General features: G+C 42.3%; 1 protein-coding gene across 1 annotated transcript in view; it reads right to left on the reverse strand.

Annotated features, from left to right (window-relative positions):
* CHSY3 (chondroitin sulfate synthase 3) overlaps positions 1 to 15,238 on the reverse strand; it is a 175,865-nt gene extending 160,627 nt beyond the window's left edge. Inside the window, exons 1-2 of the mRNA XM_086479981.1 lie at positions 14,515 to 15,238; positions 12,482 to 12,765 (exon numbers count right to left, since the gene is read on the reverse strand). Of these exons, the coding sequence (XP_086336107.1) occupies positions 12,482 to 12,765; positions 14,515 to 15,238 (1,008 nt within the window). The remainder of the gene's footprint in view (positions 1 to 12,481; positions 12,766 to 14,514) is intronic.
* Between the last annotated feature and the right edge of the window lie 6,533 nt (positions 15,239 to 21,771).

Consider the following 21,771-nt stretch of genomic DNA (forward strand, 5'->3'; position numbering starts at 1 on the left):
GAACAACGGCTAGCATTTTTCACATGGGATGTGATCATGCAATACAGCACATTCCCTCTCCTACTACCTCCACAGCCCTTGCTGTGGGGGTCACTGTGCTAACCAGGAACATTCCCTTCATGCAGGAAAAGGCAATTTTTATCTGATACTGCAATATCATGTTTAGGACAGCACAGTTTTCCAATAGCAACAGGATTAAACATGCAACTACTATACTAGTAAACTTTAACACAAGTGAAATATTCCACCAGTCAGAAGCTCAATAGGTGAAAATGGCCAAAGATGACACTGACCTAGTAGTACTAATCAACTGCAAAACGATGATTGAATTTACAGTGTGATGAAGCCTTAAAAATGGTAAATGTAAACCTGAGCTGCAGTAGTGAAGCTGAATATTGAGCACCACTGTTAAAGTTACAGATGAGTTCCCATCCATAGTACCATAACTAACCCTGACCACACATTTAAAATAGGATTGGGGAAAAAAAAAAAAAAAAAGAGACTGAGGCAAATAAAAGGAAGGGTGATTAACAGAACAAGAGGTACAGAAAGCATGGATTCTTGTATCTCACGGAATAAAAGCTCTGTAGCATTTATCAATATGAATTGGTAAGTACAAGGGATGAAACAGGAGCTTTCTAAAGTAAATAGTAACAATTCATAGAAGAACAAATGGCTACGTAACGTTAGAAGCGTAAGTAAAGAAGCTACTTATTATGGCAATTGCGTTTTTGTAACAGTATTCCAGTCCCACAGCACATGTGAAATAGAAAACCACAGTATTTTAGATGGATCTTAATACATTTATAGAAAGAATTACGGGAAGTGTGGAAGGTATCTTAAATACCTCCTCAGAGTGTGCAAATTAATGGAAATATCAACCTCTAAATACTATACTGTTGCTCTTTTATTATCTGTACTGATGAACAGATGCCAGGTTATCTCTCATTACTATGTATTTATCCCCAGTGAACAAAGAACAATAAATGTACAAAAATTTTCTTGAAACTGTTTAAAAAATAACAGAGCAACACTGAATGATTCTATCCTTGTACTAGTCATTAAAGCTTCTCTTCCCATATAACTGAAATACTTAGTCCAGCAACTATTTTTGTTACTTATCTACATGATCATAATGGATGTGACAAGGGCAAAAAGTTACTTCTTTTGAACAAGGTAGTATCTAGTCTGAAGAGAAAGACTTATTTTGACCAAGCTGATTAATGTAATTACAGCTAAACAGAAACAACTAGATAAAAATCAACAAGAAAAGCTCAAATCCGTTCCTCCCCCAACACAAGGCATTGCATTTTATTTTCTTTGAAGTCTGGAAGAACACAAAGTGTACCTGCATTGAAGGTAACGTGAAGATTAAAACTGGTAAACCATCAGCTAGTTTGTTTTCATTGGCCACTCCACAGGATTACGGCAGAATCTCCAAATAAATCTTTTCAAAGGCCATTTCCAAGGAAAACAGTATGTCTCCAAATGACGTTTAGCAATGAAAAATTAACAATGAAGTTATTCACTAAAATTATGAGTTTAGTACTAAAGTAAACATTCCAATTAGCAACAGCAAAGTTCTTTTCAACTGAGATGAGCGGGAAGCTCTTGCAGTTCTGGACTTACCTGCAGGAATGCTACTACTGAAGCATATTTTCAGATACCAGAGCAGGTATCACCAATGTTCAGAAATATGAAAAATTTGAAAGCTCCTATTTAATCAAGTCAGTAAAAAACCTACACTCAGGAGCATATTTTAACACATTTGTTTCGAGGGCCTCAGTTAGATTTTTCCCCTTCTGAACTAATGAACTTTTATCAGCATTTTATCAACAGCACACAATTCTAATAGAAATCCTATTCAGATCAATGTGAGAGCCTAAGTGCTTTCACAACCCTCAATGAACTAGCAGAACACAGTCAGTAGATGAATACTATAGAAGATAACTGGCATGTTTAGTAGAAACAAAACAGTGTTATAACACTGGATTCTCACATGGGGGTGAGGTTCCTGCAATCCCAGATAGGTCTAGGTACAACAATTACAATAGTCATTGGTCTCCAGAAACAGCTGGTAACCAGGTAAATGATATAAATTTAATGGACTTATGACTATATAGTGCTCAAAGTGGAGCAAAAAGGCAAATGGCAATACACTGCATTATTTTTAAGAATATACATACACACACACCCCCCTCCCACATATATACACATCTACACACACATACACACAGAAAACAGCAGCAACACATCCTGCTTTAAGGCGAAAACTCATTAGTCTTGTTAGTGAGGGTGCAACTGCCAGTCATGAGCAGCTGATTCATAGTAGCTGTTTTCTAACATGCCAAACTCAATGAAGGCATGTCAGTCTATTATTCCAACCTACCTTCTTCCAGCATTTCCCTCTCCTGCTTCTAGAATGATGTGCAGCTAAAATAATAAAGCCACTGCTGTTCAAAACATGTTTCCAGTGATGAGTTAGGATACTGAGGCTGGGCTGGGATAGTTGATAAGCATACTGAAGAAAGAAGACCAGCCCTTACTCATTCAAGGCTCTCTGCCCCATAAAGACCAGACATCTCTTACATCTCTCTTGCATGACAGATTTGTCACCTTCAAGCATACACGTCAACAGCACAGCGTGGGTAGGAATTTAAGAACAGAGCCTGAATAGGTTTATTCTTGGATTTAATGCAGCAAAAACTAATGCTAACAGATTTGGAAGAGGGAAGCGAGCACCAACTTACCATGACCAGGATGGAGGAATACCTAATGCATAGTTTTGGTACAGAATTCTTTCTTGAAGGTACAAAAAATAATCAGGTTTTGCAAAGATGTAACAGGCATGCTCTACAACTTTAAGCAAACTTCAAGCATAAAGAGAAATGTATGTACACTTACAGGACCCTCTTGGATACACTAACATTACACTTCCCTAAATTACTGAAGCCAAATATTAAGAAAAAATACTGTTTGACAATATTTTTTATTATAGTCAACTATCCTCAGTTAGGCACAATTATTTCCCCCTACCACATGAAGAAAAATACCTTCAATCACAAAAAAAATAGAGTAGAAGGAAAGAAGAATCCAAAATACTAGTACCTGCTTTCATGCATTCTAGAAAGACAAATGTATACCTAACAAATTATTTTAAAACAACAATTAAAAATACCAATAGCAAAACCAAAACAGTTTAATTTCCCAAGTTAAGCACTTTCCTAAAAGCTTTGATGTCAGCTACATCTGTTCTAGTTAAATTCCCTAATTTCTAGAACCAAGACTCATCCACTTCAGAAAATTTTGCCCAAAATTGATAAAAAGTGACAGAAAAAGTCACTGTGTCATGGATCAACATTAGGAAGCTGTGCAATTCTCGCAGGATAAGAGCTGGTCCATAAGACAGTCCCCTTTGGTGATGAAAAGGTATTATGATAATAGGTGTGCTAAAGTCTATAGCTGGAAAGAAAAAGCTTTCAAGAAAAATGGAAAACCAAAAAGCTATGTTAAATTGAAGCTTGAAGCCCAAATACATGTATATACAGAACAGAAGGACACAGATATAATTATTAAGAGAAATGAAAAACAAGCTGAAAGCTAAATTCTTACGATTTACAGCAGAGAGACTTTAATAAATACCTAGAAGTACAGCTTCAAAGCTCTGAAGGACCTTCACTTACACCCCTGGGAGCTTGGTTATCAACTAGGCACAAGCTTTAAATATATGCATGTGTACGTACAAATGCACATTTCTGTGCACACAGATTTACAGTGTGTGCCTTATGTAGTAGTTATGGCCACATATACTTCCACTGCACTGCGCCCACATATATAACTAAATAAATGCCGCATTTGTTTAGTGCGTCTGCTTCCATGCCATGAGGAGCATGCCACACTCAGAAAAGGACGCATGAAAAAACACCTCCCTGATACCAGTAAATGCAGAGTCCCTGGTGATCAAATTGTTGTGCTTCAGATATTAATTTGCCCTTGAATGGTTGTTAAACAAACAAACAAACAAAAAACAATAAAGAAACAAAAAGCAAAAAAAAAGTTTAGGGACACTATACTTTAAAGCAATCTTGAAAATAAAACATCCTTCTAAGTATCAAGTGCATAAAAAACATGGCATAAAATGACAATCCTTTTTGAAAGTTATTAAAGGGAATACTTCCAAGTTTCTAAATAAAATATTTTATCACAAACTAAAAATTAAAAAAAACCAACAAAACAAACAGTCTGTCCAGTTAGAACCTCATGTTTTAATCTTCAGTATTCTAACTGCCTGGTTAAACCAATGCATTCCAGAAGAGATTTATTTTAGCCTTATTTTAAATTATTTTTAAATGTTCAGAAAGGTTACTTCATTAAAATTTCAACCGATGTGGAAAAGGACTGTGGAAAATGTGTCTCAAAAGCACTAAATAAAAAATAAATTACAAGGTAGTCTTCCCTTTCCTAGGTTCATATCAAGACTAAATCATACATAAAACAGCATTCAAGAAGCCTGTATCAGTTACTAGCCTGCTTAACCTCCTCCAGAATTTCCTAAAATTATACCTCTAGTTTAAGATGTTCTTTGTTTCCTAAAGTATATATATGCTTTAAAAGAATTCTTTAATCAGGCCAAAAATCTTTTCTTAGTATGATGCCCAGGAAGCCAAAATATTGCAGCCAGCATGGAACTATGCATTCACTTGCTGCCTAGTTCCAAATAGGCACTAAAGAGTAACCAACGTGTGCACTCATCTTGAGCTTAAACCATTAGCCAGTGCTGGTCAGATGGAATAAACTCCTCAAAGCATAGCAGTTCCTGCTACATTTTAAATAATACAAAATAATACATGTGTTCTTTGAATATTTCATGAATATGAATATGAAATTTCATTTCATGTTGTATAGTGAAATCAAATAACTAAATAAAAGCATCTTTTAGAGAATACACTACAGCAGCATATACTGACAATGACTTAATACATATCTTCTCACATAAGAACTGAAAATAGGTGGAAAACAGTGTGGTAATGAGAACCACAGAGTAAATAAAGTCTGAAGACCAAAAATGATCCAGCTACTCTTCATGCCTATTTGTCTACTTGCAGAACACTCCCAAGAAACACACAGAACTGGAAGGGTAGCTTGAAAGCTTATTTTTTTTCTAAAAAAAACAAACAACAAAAAAAATTGCTATTTTTGATTCCTAATGAAATACCACGGTAAATAGAAGTATATTTAATTAGCACTTATTTCAAATAATTTCTGTAACTCTACTTGTTTCAGCTTCTCTCTTTGTAAGCATTTCCCATTTCAGTACTAGCACGTCTTTTGATCTTACCAAAAGACGAGAAGTTGGAAAGTGAAAGTCAGGAAAAAGTTGTCTCTGGGAGATTTTCTAAGTCAGGACAAGAAGACATACAAATAACAGTCCAGAAAAAGTAACAAAACGCACCAGCTCTGGGGGCCGAGAGGGAGCAGAAGGAAACAACCTGTGGACTATCAGTGTCTTTGAGAAGACTATACACACTTCAAGCAACTCTATACTATTTGATTTACCTGCTAATGTACAACAAACACTTCATCTTCAAGAAGGCTCAAGCAGAACAGTTTAACAAAACTTTGTCAAAGTACAATCAATAACCACTAACAAATCTGTATGCGTGAAAAGGAAATTTATTTCAGGACATCTAGGAAAGACAAAATTTTGAAAATAAAAATTCTGGGAATATCTGTAGAAAGTAATGCTTCCCATGTGGTTTAGTTTACTTGTTCTTCAAGACAAGTTCTTCATCTATAGGTCTTTTTTTCAATATCAAGATTTTTCCTTGTATAATGTGACAGGCACTGTCAAGAGTGATGATGTGATGAGTTTAAATGAGATGACTCTTAACCAAGTTGTCCCACAATTGTGTTGTCTCATGTCGAACACTATTTCTAAACACACTTGAACAGCTAGCCTTCTGCACTATGGAAATAGCACCTCCAATGTAGCAATTGCACAAAAGTCTTGAGAAAACATTTCCAAAAAAATGAGAGCAAACATGAGAAAAAGTTGAAAATGTTTAGGTTTGAATTTCCATATAGGTTAACAGATGGTTCAGGATACCCATATGAAGAACTAAAGATACATTTTTAATCATTTAAGGACTTTTCCTATTTTTTTTCTTTTGCTTGTCTTTGGGATGCTTTGGTAATTCAAACGAGTTTATTCTTAAAGAGGAAAACCGTTGAAATATTTGCGTTAAGAACGTACAAACATTAAAGACAGACTAGAAAGCTGTTAGCTAGCCCACTGGTCCTGCACATAAATAGCTGCAGGCGTCTCAGAAGAGGACACATTAAGAAGTGTATCCATGCTTTCTTCACATCATGGACATGAAAACAAACCCTCCGAGTCCTCCAGCACCTTAGTAACTTGTCACCAGGAGTCAGAATTAAGTCTCTGACAAACTCTAAAAAGGCATGAGCAGTATTTCCTCTTGAGGCACAGCGGGAAAGACAGGACACCCAATCTGCAAACAAGCCAGAAACCTAAGAGCAGCTAACTCTCAGCCAGGCTGAGAAACACCCGCCTTAGCTCTCAGCTCCACATCTAAAATGCCACCATACAGTGGACCACAGCTGTGGGCTTGTGTGTGTTGGTGCACACCTCCATGGTAGCTGTGGGAATACCATCTGAATGCTTCACAATAAAGACTCCAAAAAAAGGGTATCTCCAACTCTCGCAGTCCTGCTGAGCTGCATGGGGAAACGTTTAAGACCCTCAATAACATGCAAGTACCAGGGACAACTGACTAGGTGTGCTCATCATGAACTTCCTCAACTCCCAGACAAGCTGACCTTGCAGGATCAGGAAGGGCAAGAAGACAGGGAGTCCCAGGGTATGTGAACCCAAGAGAGGCAGCACCGCTGGGCAGTCTTCCCAAATTCCCCAGGTAAAAGAGCAAATGAAAGGCAGGAGGTTACTTACAAAACCAGAGAAAGAGCACGGAGTCTGCACAGTACAACAGGGACAGGCAGCTCAGATGGGGACGAGACAGAGCCACATAGAGCAACGGCAATGACCCAATTTTAGCACCACGGTTAATGCAACAGGAGATGCATTTAATGATTTGCATTTTATTCAATATCACGTACACACAGAAACAATTATTACAAGGGTATGGAAATATAACTCACTTTTCTAACCAGGTGAGAATCACTTTAAAGTAAAAAGGTTTGATAACTACCTTTAACATTGCTGTAATCAGATAGCTATTATTACAAATAGTTAAGAGAACACATACACAACCCTGTATCAGTAATTGGCCATTTATGCAAATAGTTCTGAGGCCTCTATGATCATCCTGTTCCTCTCCATATACTCCAGAGACCTCTGCTACAGTCTTAATTATCCACTCTTCCATACATTTCTATTGCAGGGTCACTGATAGCTCGCTCTATGCTTTTTTAAAATGATGGCTGCATTTATGTAGCTACCTAATGAAGCTACCCAAAATCAACAGCTTTAGTTGGGATGGATACTGCTGCTTCAAGACTGATCAATCCAGTACCCAAATGAACAAAGTACCATCTTTATCATCATCAAAGGCAAATACACTTCTAATGCTTCTGTAGTATTCAACCCAAAGCGGTGATCCACCAACATCTTCACCAAAGAGAAACACAAAGCCTCGAATGAAAAGTTAAAATACATCAGGAAGGAAAGCTGATGTTGGAAAGGAAACAATAAAGGATTTTTCAAGGAAGCCAGAAGATGGCTTACCAAGGTTCCAGCACCTCTGGAAACAGTCACAATAGCAGTGCACTGCAAAGGGAATGCATTCCTTTTTGAGCATGCAGTTTGATCCAAATAGGCATTCTCCCAGGGTATTTACTGTAATATTTACTGTAACTACTGGGAATCAACAACCAATAGGATATCAGAGAGCTGTATTATTAAAAAAATGTTATAGTAATAAAACTGTATTCCTTGATTGTCATAGAACTTCGTAAAAGGAAAAAAAATAGGAAAACAGATACAATCGTTAATGTGAACTGCTTGTATTTTCTTTCAATATCAATGTACGCATTACCAAAAGATCAAAAGTATACAGGGTGGTTTGTACGAATGTAGTTTTTTGTATGAATGTAGTTTTAAAGTTTGAAATTAATGTAGTTTTAAAGTTTGAAATGAGTGTAGCAGGCGATGGACTTGATGATCCTGATGGGTCCCTTCTAACTAGAGATATTCTATGTCTCTATGATATTTCTCCCACAGAAAGGAAAAAAACAGGCTACAAAAAGAAGGGTTTGCAAATTTAACACTAGAATAAATGTCCCGAATACACTGACGAATGGTCTTTAAATGTTTTTATGCTGCATTTGCAATTTTTAATTTTCTGAAGAAAAATCTTTTTTAACAGTACTTACACCCTGACCATGTTTGATTTCTGCTTGAATCGTTATAGCCACTTAATTCATGCCTTGCGTTTGATTTTGCCCTTTTGTGGAACTACACTTCTTGATCTATTATAAACTTAGGTTACAAAACAAAATCGTCTTCTGAAACCAGAAATACCATTTAAAAAAAAAAGGGGGGGAGAGGGGAGAGGATAAAGCAATCAGCCTTTTTTCCCAAATGGTCCTCTGTTGTCAACTCTCTCCTAAACAGCAAAGCGAGGAACAACACAGCATCTGTTTTTTAACCATATTGTTTCCAAAGAATAAAACAAGTATGAGTCACTAAAATCAAGCTATTTTCTTCATTCATTTAAAGAAAAACATTTCAAGGCTTCAAAATTAGTGGAAGAGAGAGTGCTAGCTTGAAATATGGATTCTGAAAGCACAAAGGGAAAACACCCTTTTAATCTCTACTGTTATTGATTTGGGGAAGCAGAAGTTGCTAATACCTAACAAAACCAGAAAGTTTTTTACAGAGATATTTTAGACAAATTTGTGAGGTTTATTACCCCTTAATCATAATTACATCTTAATCAAACCTGGAGGATAAATTAAGATATAGTTGAAAAATGTATGAGAACAAGGATGGATCTCCTGTTGAAAGAAAACAGTCCATCCAAACTACAATGCTTCTAGCAGATACTTCCTCATGTAGCAAGGAAATATACTAGATTTAGGCTACAGTTCAACTGATGCCTCCAGCCAATTTGAATGTAATTTGCTGCCAAGAAGGGCAGTTTGACACTCTCCTGCCCCTTCATTCCTGGCTGAACGTGACCACCTCTTATTTCTTCTGACACTCGTGCTCAGCCAAGCTTTGCTGTGAGTACTGATTCAGCTGAAGAAAACACTTTTGGTCAAGTTCAGGTTTCAAGTGGATCCTGCCCCTGATCCAGCTCACCACAGGACTGCACAAGTCCTGCAGAATAGGCCAGCAATCAAAAGGAGCAACCACCCTGCAGTTAAAGCCCACATTTGTGTCGGCTTAGAGCAACTGTCAGCTTGCAGCCTGAGGGCAAGTTTTTGTCTCCTCCATACCACACAAGTGCCCTAAAAAGGCTGTTATTAGATTCACTCTCTCAGCAATCTTTTGTTAAGGTGGAGAAGCTCCATCAGCAGAGACAGAGAAAGACTCATCCCCTCAGCCAAAAGTCATTTGTGGGAGACCCAGCCTTTAGCCCTGGCTTCAAACCTGGCAGAACAAGAATTAAACTCTAGAAAGCCCCGAGAATAAGAGTGGCTTACTGCAGGCTTGTACACCTCTTCTTTTTTTATTCATTCTGATGAAAAAAAAACAACCAAACAAACAAACAAAAGTCAAAATTGTAACCCTCTCCTTGCTAGCAAGCATATTATGCATATCAGCTAGCACAGCTTACTCGCTAATTCTAAATGGCAGAAGAATAAACCCTGACAGACAGCCAGTCTTACCTACACCAGTTGAGTCACCCAGCAAAGATCAAACATTTCAGGTTTTCTCTTGAACTCTTTGATTTCTTTCATCCTCACCAGGAAGAGACTTTCTGATCCAGTTCTTAGAAAATAAATCTAGTAAAAAATGATGCAACAGTGATTCAACTTTTCTAGAGCTTTTCTGCTTCTATGAATTTTAATGGAATTGTTTCCAGTTTATATTAGTCTTCAGCAAGACATACTAAATACAAATTATGCATCTTCCCAAAAGCAATGAAGTTCATAAAAACCTTGCAGCTCACCAGGACTCTGCTTAACCCTTACATACAACAAGAGGACTTCAGGACAAAAGTGCAACTGGCTATGGCAGAAAGTCCTGGCCCCAGTCTTCAGTTTTGCACACGTGTATCCAAGGGAATAATTCCCCTTCTAGCACACAAAGAGTGTTGCTGATCTAAGGCAGGAATGAAAAAGCACACAGCAAGCATTTCAGTGCTCTAGGAAATAAGTCATCCTTGTCATTGTCTAATTTACCAACACACAACACACCAACCTGTTCAGGTGTGGTATCAGTCTGCTTGAAACAACCAGCGACACAACACTGACCATGCTAAAGCACGAATGCAACTTCTTTCTCTCTGGACACCCTATTTCGCTCCTTCTTTTCCACACAGATCTGATGCTGGGATAGCATCCTAAGCAGCTTAGCCTTAAGAGCACCTCCTGCACCAGCAATGGAGTCAAAGATTCTTCTAACAGAAGGAAATACTGGTCAGAAACGAGCAGTTACTATTGCAATGCCTAACATATTTTTTTCCTTTTTCTGTCTTTGTTATATAGACCTAGGGCCTTCAAGAGCAGCTGACAGTCAAGACTGGTGTCACTCTATTCCAGATCCCATAAAACCACATTTTTTTTCCAAAAAGCTTCTGTTTTCATGCCCCAATCCTACCACGAAAAGCTGAGCTTCTGGGCAGTCATGGAACTTGGTCTCAAAAACTGAAGAAAGTAAACATATTTTTTCACTCTACCCCACTTACGCTCAGTGCCTGGAGCCAAAATTTCCTGACATTCAACATCAAAATAAATTATAACCATAGTGATAATGTTAATAATTATATCAATTTTCTTCCCTTCCCCTGATTTCTTCCCAAGAAGGAAAACTAGAAAAACAAAACCAACCCCCCTTCATAATTCTATCTAATACAGACCAGCAGGTATCACATGCCCGTAAGGATTTGAAAACGGCCTTGTACAGCACAGCCCAAACACATCAGAGTGTAAGATTAAGCTGCAAATGTAGCATGAGGTTTGAAAGTCTGATTACAAGCCACTAGTCCTACATCGACACCCATCTGCACAATAAATGCCTTCCGTGCTCTGCCAGTGCAACAAGTGTATCATTTTAAATTGGCATTTACAACATTTATTGAAATAGTCTCTAAAAGCACCTTTCTATTGTGAAGTAAAGGATAAGATTTCCACCTCTAAGATTTCTACCTAGTTAGTATCAACTATTCAGTATTTACTTTTGTTCACCTGTTTACATGAACTGTAGCCTACCATTTTTAATATGGCCACTTCTCCCCAGGCCATTCAGAAAAATACTAATCCACAAAATTAATTATTTTTTCTGGCTTTTTGTCATTAATAGCACATGACCTGTTTCGGTGTCCCATTTAAATGATTTTTCCTGCTTAACAAGATAGTGCCACAAAGGCAAGCATATATTAATATTAAAGAACCGGTCAAAAGAACTAAAATCATATTCATCAGCTATCAGCCTTTACCCTTTCTGGCAGTTGCATGGCTAGTCTATTTTTATCTACAAAGATAGTTTGCCACTAACAACAATATTTCCAGAAAAATAGGCCTGAATTTTAGTTATGGCACTGCAAACAAACTTTTCGGGTATTGCAACACATCTTTATTACTTTAGAAAATGCTACTATTGAATGAAGTCCTTTGCTTCAAAAATTACTTCAGCATAGGAAGACTTGTTATACTGCATGTGTCCTTAACACATTGTAAAAGTTCTACACTAAGAAAAACAGTTAAAAGTGTATCATAGATACAGGTAGTGTAAAAAATTTCATTTCTGTACCAGGAAAAAAAAACCAACCAACCCCTATTTCTGCCTTTGCAAGTAATGAAGTCCTTTAAAATACATCTGAGTAATTAAGAAGGCAATTCTTCTGCAAATATCACAACATTTAAGAAACTGTGATACAGAACAAACAGATATGCCACATGCTTATCCAAAAACAAGTTCTTAAAAAGTTCCAACCTGAACAGCATACCTCAAAGACAGCAGCATCCTGTCAAAAAAGATACATAGAAACGCTCAAGGTAATACTTTAGCAACTTGCAGCATAGTGATACTTAGAACATGGCTGCAGTAATCGTCACCAATGAAGATTCAAAGACACAAGCAGAAATAAATACGCTTGCAACAACATGCCATGAATGTTTTCCTCTCTTTTTTTCCTTACACTCTGCAGTTTACATTCTTATGCATGCATTAAAATATAATTGTGGTGGAAAAAGACTGCTGATACAGCCACTTACGTTGCAAATGTAAAACTCTATAAACAAACAGCACATTGCAATTTACACTGTCACTTACCTCATACGACCAAACACACTGAGTTCCTCCAAACCGTCGGACACACCTGCCCACCTCCACATCCTCATGAGTGGTGTACATTTCTCGAAGGCATTCACCTATATGTGGCACCATCCTCCTGAGAACCTCCCGGCTGAAGATCATTCCTGGCCCTCCCATGCAGAAATTCTCTCCAGGCTCCAGCCCAAGTTTTCCAAGTTCTTCAATATTACCCAGACCAGTCTGTCCCAAATACAGAGGTTTACTGCTGTTAAGTGACCGAAGAAACTCCTCCAATTTTTCACCTGAAAAAGAGGAAATATTACTGTTATTTCTCTGCCTAGTCTGCCAGCCATCTCTTTTCCTGTACCATAAGCTTTTATAAAAATATAACAGACAACTGAGACTGTCACAGGAAATCACTTCCAAAGCAGTATCCTATACCTAATTGAAAATATCCTTGGACAAGTTAACCTTTTGAAGACTTTTTTTAAAAAATATATTATTAATTAACATTACAATGACAAAAGCCAGAATATGATAAAAACTTAATTTTATCAGTAAAGCTTGTTCTGTTCAACCAACACTGATGGAAAGCGCTCCCTTGCTAGTTTAAAACTCTCTCTAAAGTAGGACAATTTGCCAATATGGTTCCAGGCTGCGGAGGAAGACGAGGGGAAGGGAGGGGAGGGGAAATGCCAGGTATTATTTTAATAGGACTAATTTTTTAAAAATCCAGAGCAAACCTAAATTAACCAAGATAAATATGTTTGATTACAGAACAACTGTCAGAACAAAGTAAAACTCAGGCTCCTTCCAACGTATTTCCAGTGCAACAATGTCTACCCACTTTTCCTCCAAAACTCTTACCTATTTCTTTTAAGAAGCTGAGATTTCATATTTACTTGCAATTAAAAGTTTCTGTATAGGTTTAACTTGGAACCAGCTAAAGACAGGTTTGTTCCAACTCTGAAACGAGCCCAAAGAAAACACTGACAACTTTTATGTCTGCAGCCTAATAGATATACATACATACATGTGTACGTGTCTATTTCACAGATGAATGACAGCTGACAAGCAAGCAGCCCATTAAACGACTCAAACAAAATCAAGTGACAAATAGGTAAGTGTACAGTTACCTCCAGTTAATTCTCAACAGTGCTTGCAACAGTGTAAGCAACCACACTCACAAGCCAGGCTTACGAGCTCCAGCTTCTGTTTCTCCCCTAAGAGCAGGACGCTGCACGAGTAACGGCAGCAACAAGCGCAGACCAAAAGGAAGCGGGGCCGCAGGACCTCATTTTCTAATGGTGATGTAAAGCTCGCACAGAAATAGAGCCAGAACCTTTCAGAGACACACGCTGCAGAGGAGAACGGCGGCTCTACAAGTAGCCCTCAGAGGCTGCGTTTGCTCAGCCCAAGTGTCAGTGAGCCAGCGGCGAACTTTCCCTCCTGCCGAAAGCATCATTGCCGAGGAGCACCGATTGGAAGCCTTCGGGCTGAGCCGCAGCCGCGGCGGGGGCTGCCCGGCCGGGTCAGGACGCCGCCGGCAGCGGTCCCCGCCGCCGCGGCAGGACGGCCACCCCCAGGCTGCGCAGCGGGGACGCGGGGCCGTACCACCCCGCCGCTCCCCTGCCCGCGCCCGGCCCCGCCGCCCGCCAGGCCGGGCCGGACCCTCCCCGCCGGCCCGCGGCGGAGCCTCGCCCGGGGGCGGCAGCACCGTGATCCCACGCCCACGCAGGGACCGCTCACCGCGCCCGCCGCTGTCCGACCCGCCGCCTTGGCCCTCCAACGCGCCCAGGCCTCCCCAGGGACGGCCCGGCCGGGCCCCGCAAGGGCCCCCCCGGTACCTCCGCGCCAGGACGGCACCGCGCGCCCCGCACACGGGGGCTGGCAGCAAACGCTGCCGGGGCGGGGTCTGGGTCGAGGTACCCCTTGCGCTCCCCCCGCGGGCGGGAACCAAGTCTCCCCACCCGCAGGGGGACCCCGCCGGGCCCGCAGGGCACCGCTCTCCTCCCTCCCACCCTCCTGCCGGCGGGGCGCGCCCCGGTCACCTTTAATGTAGACGTCGTCGTCCGCCCGCATGAACCACTCGTACTTGTCCAGGTAGTGGTCGTGCATGTACTTGATCATCATGAAGGACTTTTTCTGCGGTGGGTAGGAGTCGTCCACGCCGGGCAGGGCGACGACGGGCAGCGGGGGCAGCCCGGGGGGCGCGGCCGAGCCCTGGCTGGAGAAGAACTCGACACGGCCCGGCACCGAGGGCGCCCACGTCCGCTGCGCCGCCACCGCCCGGCTGCCCAGGTACTTCTGGGCCGTCATCACCCCCACGTAGAGGAAGTTGCGGGGCTTGGCGCAGCCCGGGGCGCCCCCCCAGTACCCGCTCCCGTTGTGGCTGCCGCCAGGCCGCCCGCTCCGCTTCTCGCCGCCTTCCTCCTCCTCCTCCGGTTCCCCTTCCCCGCCGGCGGCGGGGCTGGAAACCGTGCCCTCCGCCGCCGCCGCCGCCGCCGCCGGCAGCTCCCAGGGGCTGCTCCTGAAACTCGTGCCGCCCAGCACCGCCGCTGCCTCCGGCGGCGCCTGATGCCCGCCCGGCGCCGCCGCGCCCCCGGCCGCCCCCGGCCCCGCCGACCGGCCGTAGTAGGAGCAGAGGCTGGCGCCGCGCCTCTTCTTCTCGCTCAGCTCCGCCACTTTGGGGGCGATGAGCCAGGAGGCGGCGGTGAAGCCCAGCACCAGCCCCAGCACCACGCTCAGCCAGGGTCTCCGGGACCGCGCTGCCATGGCGCGGGAGGGGCGGCTCCTGGAGCGCCGTCGCCGCCGCCGGCGTCCCCACGCCGCCTCCCGCTGTAGGCGACCCCCGTCCCGCGGCGGCCCCCGGGCCCGGCGACTGCCGCCGCGGCTCCCCGCCCCGCCGCAGCGGCCGGGGCGGCTGCGCTGCTCCCCAGTCAAACTTCTCCGGGCGGGAGGGCAGCGGAGCACTAGCGGCCGCTCCTCCGCTCCGCTGGCACCTTGTCACCGCGGCGGCTGGTCCCTCCCCGCCCCTCCCACCGCTCAGCCTCCTCCACACGGCGGCAGCCCACACTCCGCGCTCGCCGCTCAGCCGGCTTCTCCGTAGCTTCCGAGCGCCTCACCCCGGAGGGCACCGCCGCCGGTTCCCGACTCGCGCGGGGGAAGTGGCGGCCGCAGCCGCCGCCGCCGCTCCGGAAGGAAACGATTTTTTTAGGTGCCGCTCGCGGATCTGCGCTGCGACCCCGCCACCCAGCCTGGCCGCACCGCCCGCCGGCGCCCGCCTCCACCCGCCGGCGCCCGCCTCCACCGCCGGGCCAGGAGCAAGACCGGGGCCGCCCGCCCTCCAGGCGGTGGGGAGGGGTGCCCCGGCCGCGCCGCTTGGCCGCGGCCGCGCACCGGTGCGCCCCACTCTCGCCGCCGCGTCGGGAGAGGCCGGGAGCCCAGCTGCGGCCGCGGCTTCGCGTTGCTCGAGGGCGGCCACGGGGCCCTGATTTCTTATCCAAAGGGAAAGGCAGGTCGGGGGTGTAGATTCAGGAGGAGGGAAGCCGTCTCCTCTGCCGCTACTCTGCCCCGAAGAGTTAACAACTTTCCAGCTAAGAACTGTTGCCCTTCCTGACCGCGTCTTTTCCTGTGGCGTGGATTCCCTCAGCCTGAGTGTATTATTATTATCACGAGCTCCAAGATGCTGGGGCATTGCTGCCTCATCCTCCCGGCCTCAGGGTGACTGCACTGTCCACAGCCCATTATGACCGACGACAGGAATTAATTGTCCAGGCTGCTGTGCCTATGGGCACAGCTGAAATTCTGAAGTCCAAGATCTGCCTCATACCTGCCATATTTATATGCATCCCTAAATTAATTATGCAAGATGCTTATCTTCAACAAAAGAAATTAATCGTTCCTCACATCCATTTGCCATTTCACGGAAACACATTCAAGTTACTGAAGATCCAGTAGCATATGTTTAATTGTCACCCATTTTTGTAGCTAAATCTATGGGACTGACTATCACTTCACACGACCTTATTAATTGTGAGACACATATGTCAAGGCAAGAGGAGGAGTGTGGAAGCTGGTATTGTGTGTGATGCTAGCAAAGGTAAGTGATAGTGAGAGAAAAATAGCGAGAGAAAAATTTCAAGCCTCTTTCCAAAAGGACAGATATTTCTTCACCCACCTAATGAAGAAAAAAGCCTACTCTGCATAGTCTTTGGCTATGAAGAGGTCACTTACTGAAGTAATTTTCAGTTTTTCCTTGTGCCTCCACCACACACAGTGAGCAGGCTGCGTGCTCTTTGTGGTTTTGAGATGTGCAAGCATCAGGCTCAAAAAACGTACCCTCTAGCTTCCCCAGGGCTGAGAATCCTTTCCAAAACAGCCCATCATTAACTTCCTCTCTATGCACACACAGCCTGGAGCTTTTATTATGCCAAGCAGCAAGGCACTAGGTACTAGGCACACATATGTATTCACTCCAGCTATCGCCACTAGAAACAACGGCCCAAGCAATACTCCTGGACGTGTTCCTGTGTGATCTACTTTAGGTGGTCCTCCTCTGGCAGGAGTGTTGGACTAGATGGTCTTTTGAGGTCCCTTCCAATCCCTAATATTCTGTGATTCTGTGATTCTGTGATGTGTCTAGGCATGTAAATACCACCCAAGATGTTCTGCAAGCAACAAGGTGGCGGATCCTGGGTCTGTCTTCACCGAGGTACTAGCAGGCTGCAGGCTAAGTGGGAAGGCTGTCCTACAGAAAGCCTTTACCATGGCATTGGGAATTACCAGTGTTACAAGTGTCTCAGCTCTCAGTATGTCTTCCACTTAAAAAAATACTATTTTCCACTCCTTCTACCCCGCTCCCTGCAAATAGCTGGGGGTTGCTGGGTCCCAGTAAGTCATGCACAGTACAACCTCAGGTAGTAAGAGCTGCTTTACAGCTACACAACCCTATCATCATGGTGTCCTAAATTTTCAGACAACTTACTGCTATGGGTTGCAGAGGTACAGTGTACATCACTAAGCCATTTCTGTTGCATATGCATACACTGAAATTACTCCAGTCAGTGTCAGCTGTGGCTACTCCTCAGGTCTAACAACACTTACTTTTGTTACAAAAAGAGCAGGTGGACCTGTGAGAGATGACCATAAACCCTTTTGCACACTTCCAAGATGAAAATGGTCCTTTATGTGTTCTGTGTTATAAAGCCAGTTTATAAAGGAATTGAGTATAAGGATATTTGGAGCAGAAATATTACAAGTCCGTACCTGCATTTATATCTTTAGTTCCATGCTATACCAGTGTTTTGATACACCGTGGGGAAATCTGTGGAAGGTTTGTGGGGTTTTATGGACAGACCAAGAAGACTGCTACACAGACTGCCTCGCTTTTATAGGAGCAACGGTGGCATCTAGTGGTTAATAATAACAATCCTGTACTTGTGCTCAGTAAAGGAGTGAAACCTAGAATACCTTTCTAATTAAAATAAATACTTGATATAATTACTTACTGTTGAGCTGGGTATTGTGAGCTCATGTCTACATGGTTTGTTACACGTTAAAATGAATTTGATAAGAGTAATCACATTGAATGTGCTTGGAGGGAATGGGAGATGCCAGGGCCAGGCAATAGCTTCAAAAACTTGAAAGATAATTTTGTAACAAAAATTCAGTTGCATATTAGAAAATCTACCTTGTGTCCACTGTGCTATGTGTTTCTAACCATAATCTCAGGGGAGTCTCTTAACATTTTTGTTTGTTTGTTTTTCTTTTGTTAAAAATGTGGAAAATAACAATCTCCCATTTCATGCCTGTAGTTTTACAGCTTCTAATCAAATTTTACACGATATCCTTTGATGAAGGAAAGTCAGAAACATAGGGGTATCCTTGTCCTTATTAATACTTTTAAACTAAAATAATATTATTTTTAGCTTTAGACAAAGTGGCCAGTCTTTCTTACACAATGATACCAGCAGAATCCAGAGTTCCAACGGGTGGGTATCAACTCCTCACTTTCACTTTGGCTTTTTGAAAGTCATTCTGGCCACACAGAACCCAGTCATTTTGTATTCAACAGGCACAAAGCCCCAGACTGAAGGGGTGGTTGACATGTCTGCAGTATCAGAGAGGAAGAGAGCTGGTTTGTCCCAAAGGTTTTCTCCTGCACCTCAATAGTAGTCTTACTACTTTTTCTTCTCAGGTGCAAGCCCAAAGTTACCGGTGACAGATTGCTAGGAATTACTAGTAAGCTTCAAATTCAACACGATACAGAAAGTAAAGGAAGATGATTCTTGAATGCGTTCTTGGATGTTTTTACTCAACTAGCTTGCTGAGGTGTTGCTGACACTTGAGCTGCCGTTTACAAATTGTACCTATCATGTAAAGGGCATCTAAAATAAGATAGCCCTAACACTATTCACAATCTCTTCACAGTAGCTGTAGGTGAAAAGCACTGAATAAAGCTAGCTGCATTTTAAGTGAGGCTGAGGGTAAGTTGTGAAACTATCTTTGGGCACAGTCTTTTATCCTGCTGGTCCCATGTCCTGTGTCAGACATCTCAAGAAACAGCCCTTTAACACTGTGTGTTGATCAGCTGAAACAGACATAGCCCAGGAGCAGGTTAGACCTGAACAGGGAAGAGAAAGCATCCGTTTTGATTCTGCTGTCAGAAAGGAGCTCACTGCATTGAATTCCGTTCCAGCTTTATGTCACGCAACCCGAGATATCCCACATAGACAAACAGATCTGTTAGAACAGCGGGATTTCTCTTCTGCATTAGTAAATAGTTGCTAAAACATGCAATACGTTAGCTGTAAAAGAAAACTGAAGGGCAATTCTAAGGAGAAATTAATTGCTACAGTTGAATTAGAGCTGTTACTTCAGATAGAACTCCTGACCCTTAACTGTGCCAAGTTTTGCTCTAAAGAGAGGTTTATGCAATAGTAAGATTAAATATATACATAAATACAGGCACAGGTATCACAGATCAAGTAGCTGTGGTGGTATTCGTTGATAAAGTAGCTTAGTGCCATTCCAGCTAAGGGACCATTTACTTGGGATTGTCAGTATGATGAGTGTCTCAGCTTTCAATATGAGTTTTGTTGGTGTGGAAGTCATATGATGTATGGTTCCCCCAAAGCAGACCAAAATCCACTTTAACATATAATTAGGTTTTTTGTTTAGATTTTGCAGTATTAAGGACAGGTTTAGAGAATTTCAGAGATGGAAAACTATTTCAGATATCTATTTTGTGCTCTTTTTAAGAGGATCATGGTAACATATTGTGTGAATTCAAAATGTAGCCTTAGGGTTGGCTTCAATTGATGTTGTAGCAACTGGTACAGTCAACTCAAGATCTGTTAGGAAGTTAAGAAATAGTATGGTGATGAATGCCATTTTCCAAAAAAAAAAAAAAAAAACCAACCCAAAAAGCCTAAAAAAATAATGGTGACGAATCTGCTTGATGCAAGAAAGGAGAAACTCAGGACTGAAATATTAATTATTGAAAGGACTGATTAGTATCACTAATCAGACAGGTCTGAAAATTTTACGGTGTGCTCTCAGTCTTTGAAACTAAAAAAAAATTTTTCACTGCTTTTTCTCTTTTGTCCTTTAAAATGTCACCAGGAAGCAGTGAATAACTCCCTTTTACGTGTGTGAGATTACAGAAAATTTATAGCATTCGGCTCTAAGTGAGAGACTGTAATGTGCCGACCCCACAAAAACGACTCATGTCAGAGCAAGCATGGCCATCTGCAAAAGACAGAGAAATTTCATTTGTCTTGTAGAGCAAACTTTTGAGAACATTAAGCTTGAAATTCCCCTTGGGCATTCAGTATTATGGAGGCATACTCACGTTACTTACAGAGCAGTGGTTGTAACTGCCAACTACCCTTTAACAATTTTATAAGCATATATTTATGAATAGATACTTCTATGTAATCAGATGCTTTAATGGTATATTGACTGAAAAATAGGGGTGTGTGTGTTTATTTTTATTCTTACGTTCTAAAACTTCAAGGTGTTTATGCTGAACTTGGTATTGTTATGTGGTACCTGTGTTATCGCAACATCTGACTCTGCAGCCATTAGCATTTCTACATGCAGTTTGATTTTGGAAAACAATTGTAGGTCCAACCTACTAACCCTCACAGCTATCTGACTGAATTTGATTAAAGACTTTTCTGTTGATTTTACTGAGCACTGGACCCAGCCAGATCTTGGATAAGCATAGCCCTATATTCAGTCACGTCCACACACTTCCGGTGTTACCACCATCTTCTTGTAGAGCAATGACAGCTACTGGAGCAGCAATTCAACTGCAGTGTCTTGCTCCTTTGCTGCTGTCCATAGAGCCATTTCTGAAGTTCCATGTACTCAGTCCTGCTCCAGACTGAGATCAGTGAAGTGCAACAGGCATTACTGAAAGCAAAACCTTTGTATCTTCCAGGATTATATGCAGTTCTGAAAATCCAGCAGTAACTTGAATTTTAGGTTCAAGGTGAGATTGCAACATCAGCTGTTACCAAACCCATCTTTTACTTGTGAAATGAATGTACTCGATCTGCAATGTAATGAAAGAAAAACATGGAACTTCATACCCCTGTAATTTATTTTTGGATTAAAGCCAAATTGAAATAATACGCATGATAGGCTAGGCTGTGAAATCCATACTTAAGAAAATCCTTTCAGATTCAACATTTGCGACACTTATTTATGAAGAATTGTTATTGCACTTAGGTTTACATTGGCAATTTATATGTAAATTTTATTTAACCTGTTTTATTTTACTCCTCTTTCAAACTGTTTATTTTTTTGTGTTTTGTAGTAGTTTTTCCTCTCATCTTAGAATAGAAATAAATGAGACTAAACCACTCTCTCTTATGAATAGGAGACATCCATACATGGCTCCCACCTCTATGTGTGATACATTAAATGGTCCTGTGTGGTGTGGTGGAGAGCAGCATCTACTCTCTTCCTCCCCAGGTGCTGCAATAGCTGTGGACTTGTATGGAAGGCACAGTCTCACGTGGCTTTAACGGCTTTGGGAGATTGCATATAATTTCTCCCCACAGGGGCTGACCTTTAGAGGAAATAACTCAGGTAAGTTAGGAAAAGTGCATCTTTCCCAGCATCACAGGTCCATGTCACTGTCATGCCATCTAACCTGTAGGTTTTGCAACACACCTCACAGGCTTTGATCCTGACACAGGCATGTGGTTGGAGAGTACTGTGGCATCCTTCCAGTTCACAGGCACAGCATCTTCTCCTTTCAAGCTGCAGGATGAAACAGTTAGGTGTGTGGGCAA

Source organism: Leptosomus discolor, chromosome Z (genome assembly GCF_034619465.1).
Source record: "Leptosomus discolor isolate bLepDis1 chromosome Z, bLepDis1.hap2, whole genome shotgun sequence".
NCBI classification, from domain to species: Eukaryota; Metazoa; Chordata; class Aves; order Leptosomiformes; family Leptosomidae; genus Leptosomus; species Leptosomus discolor.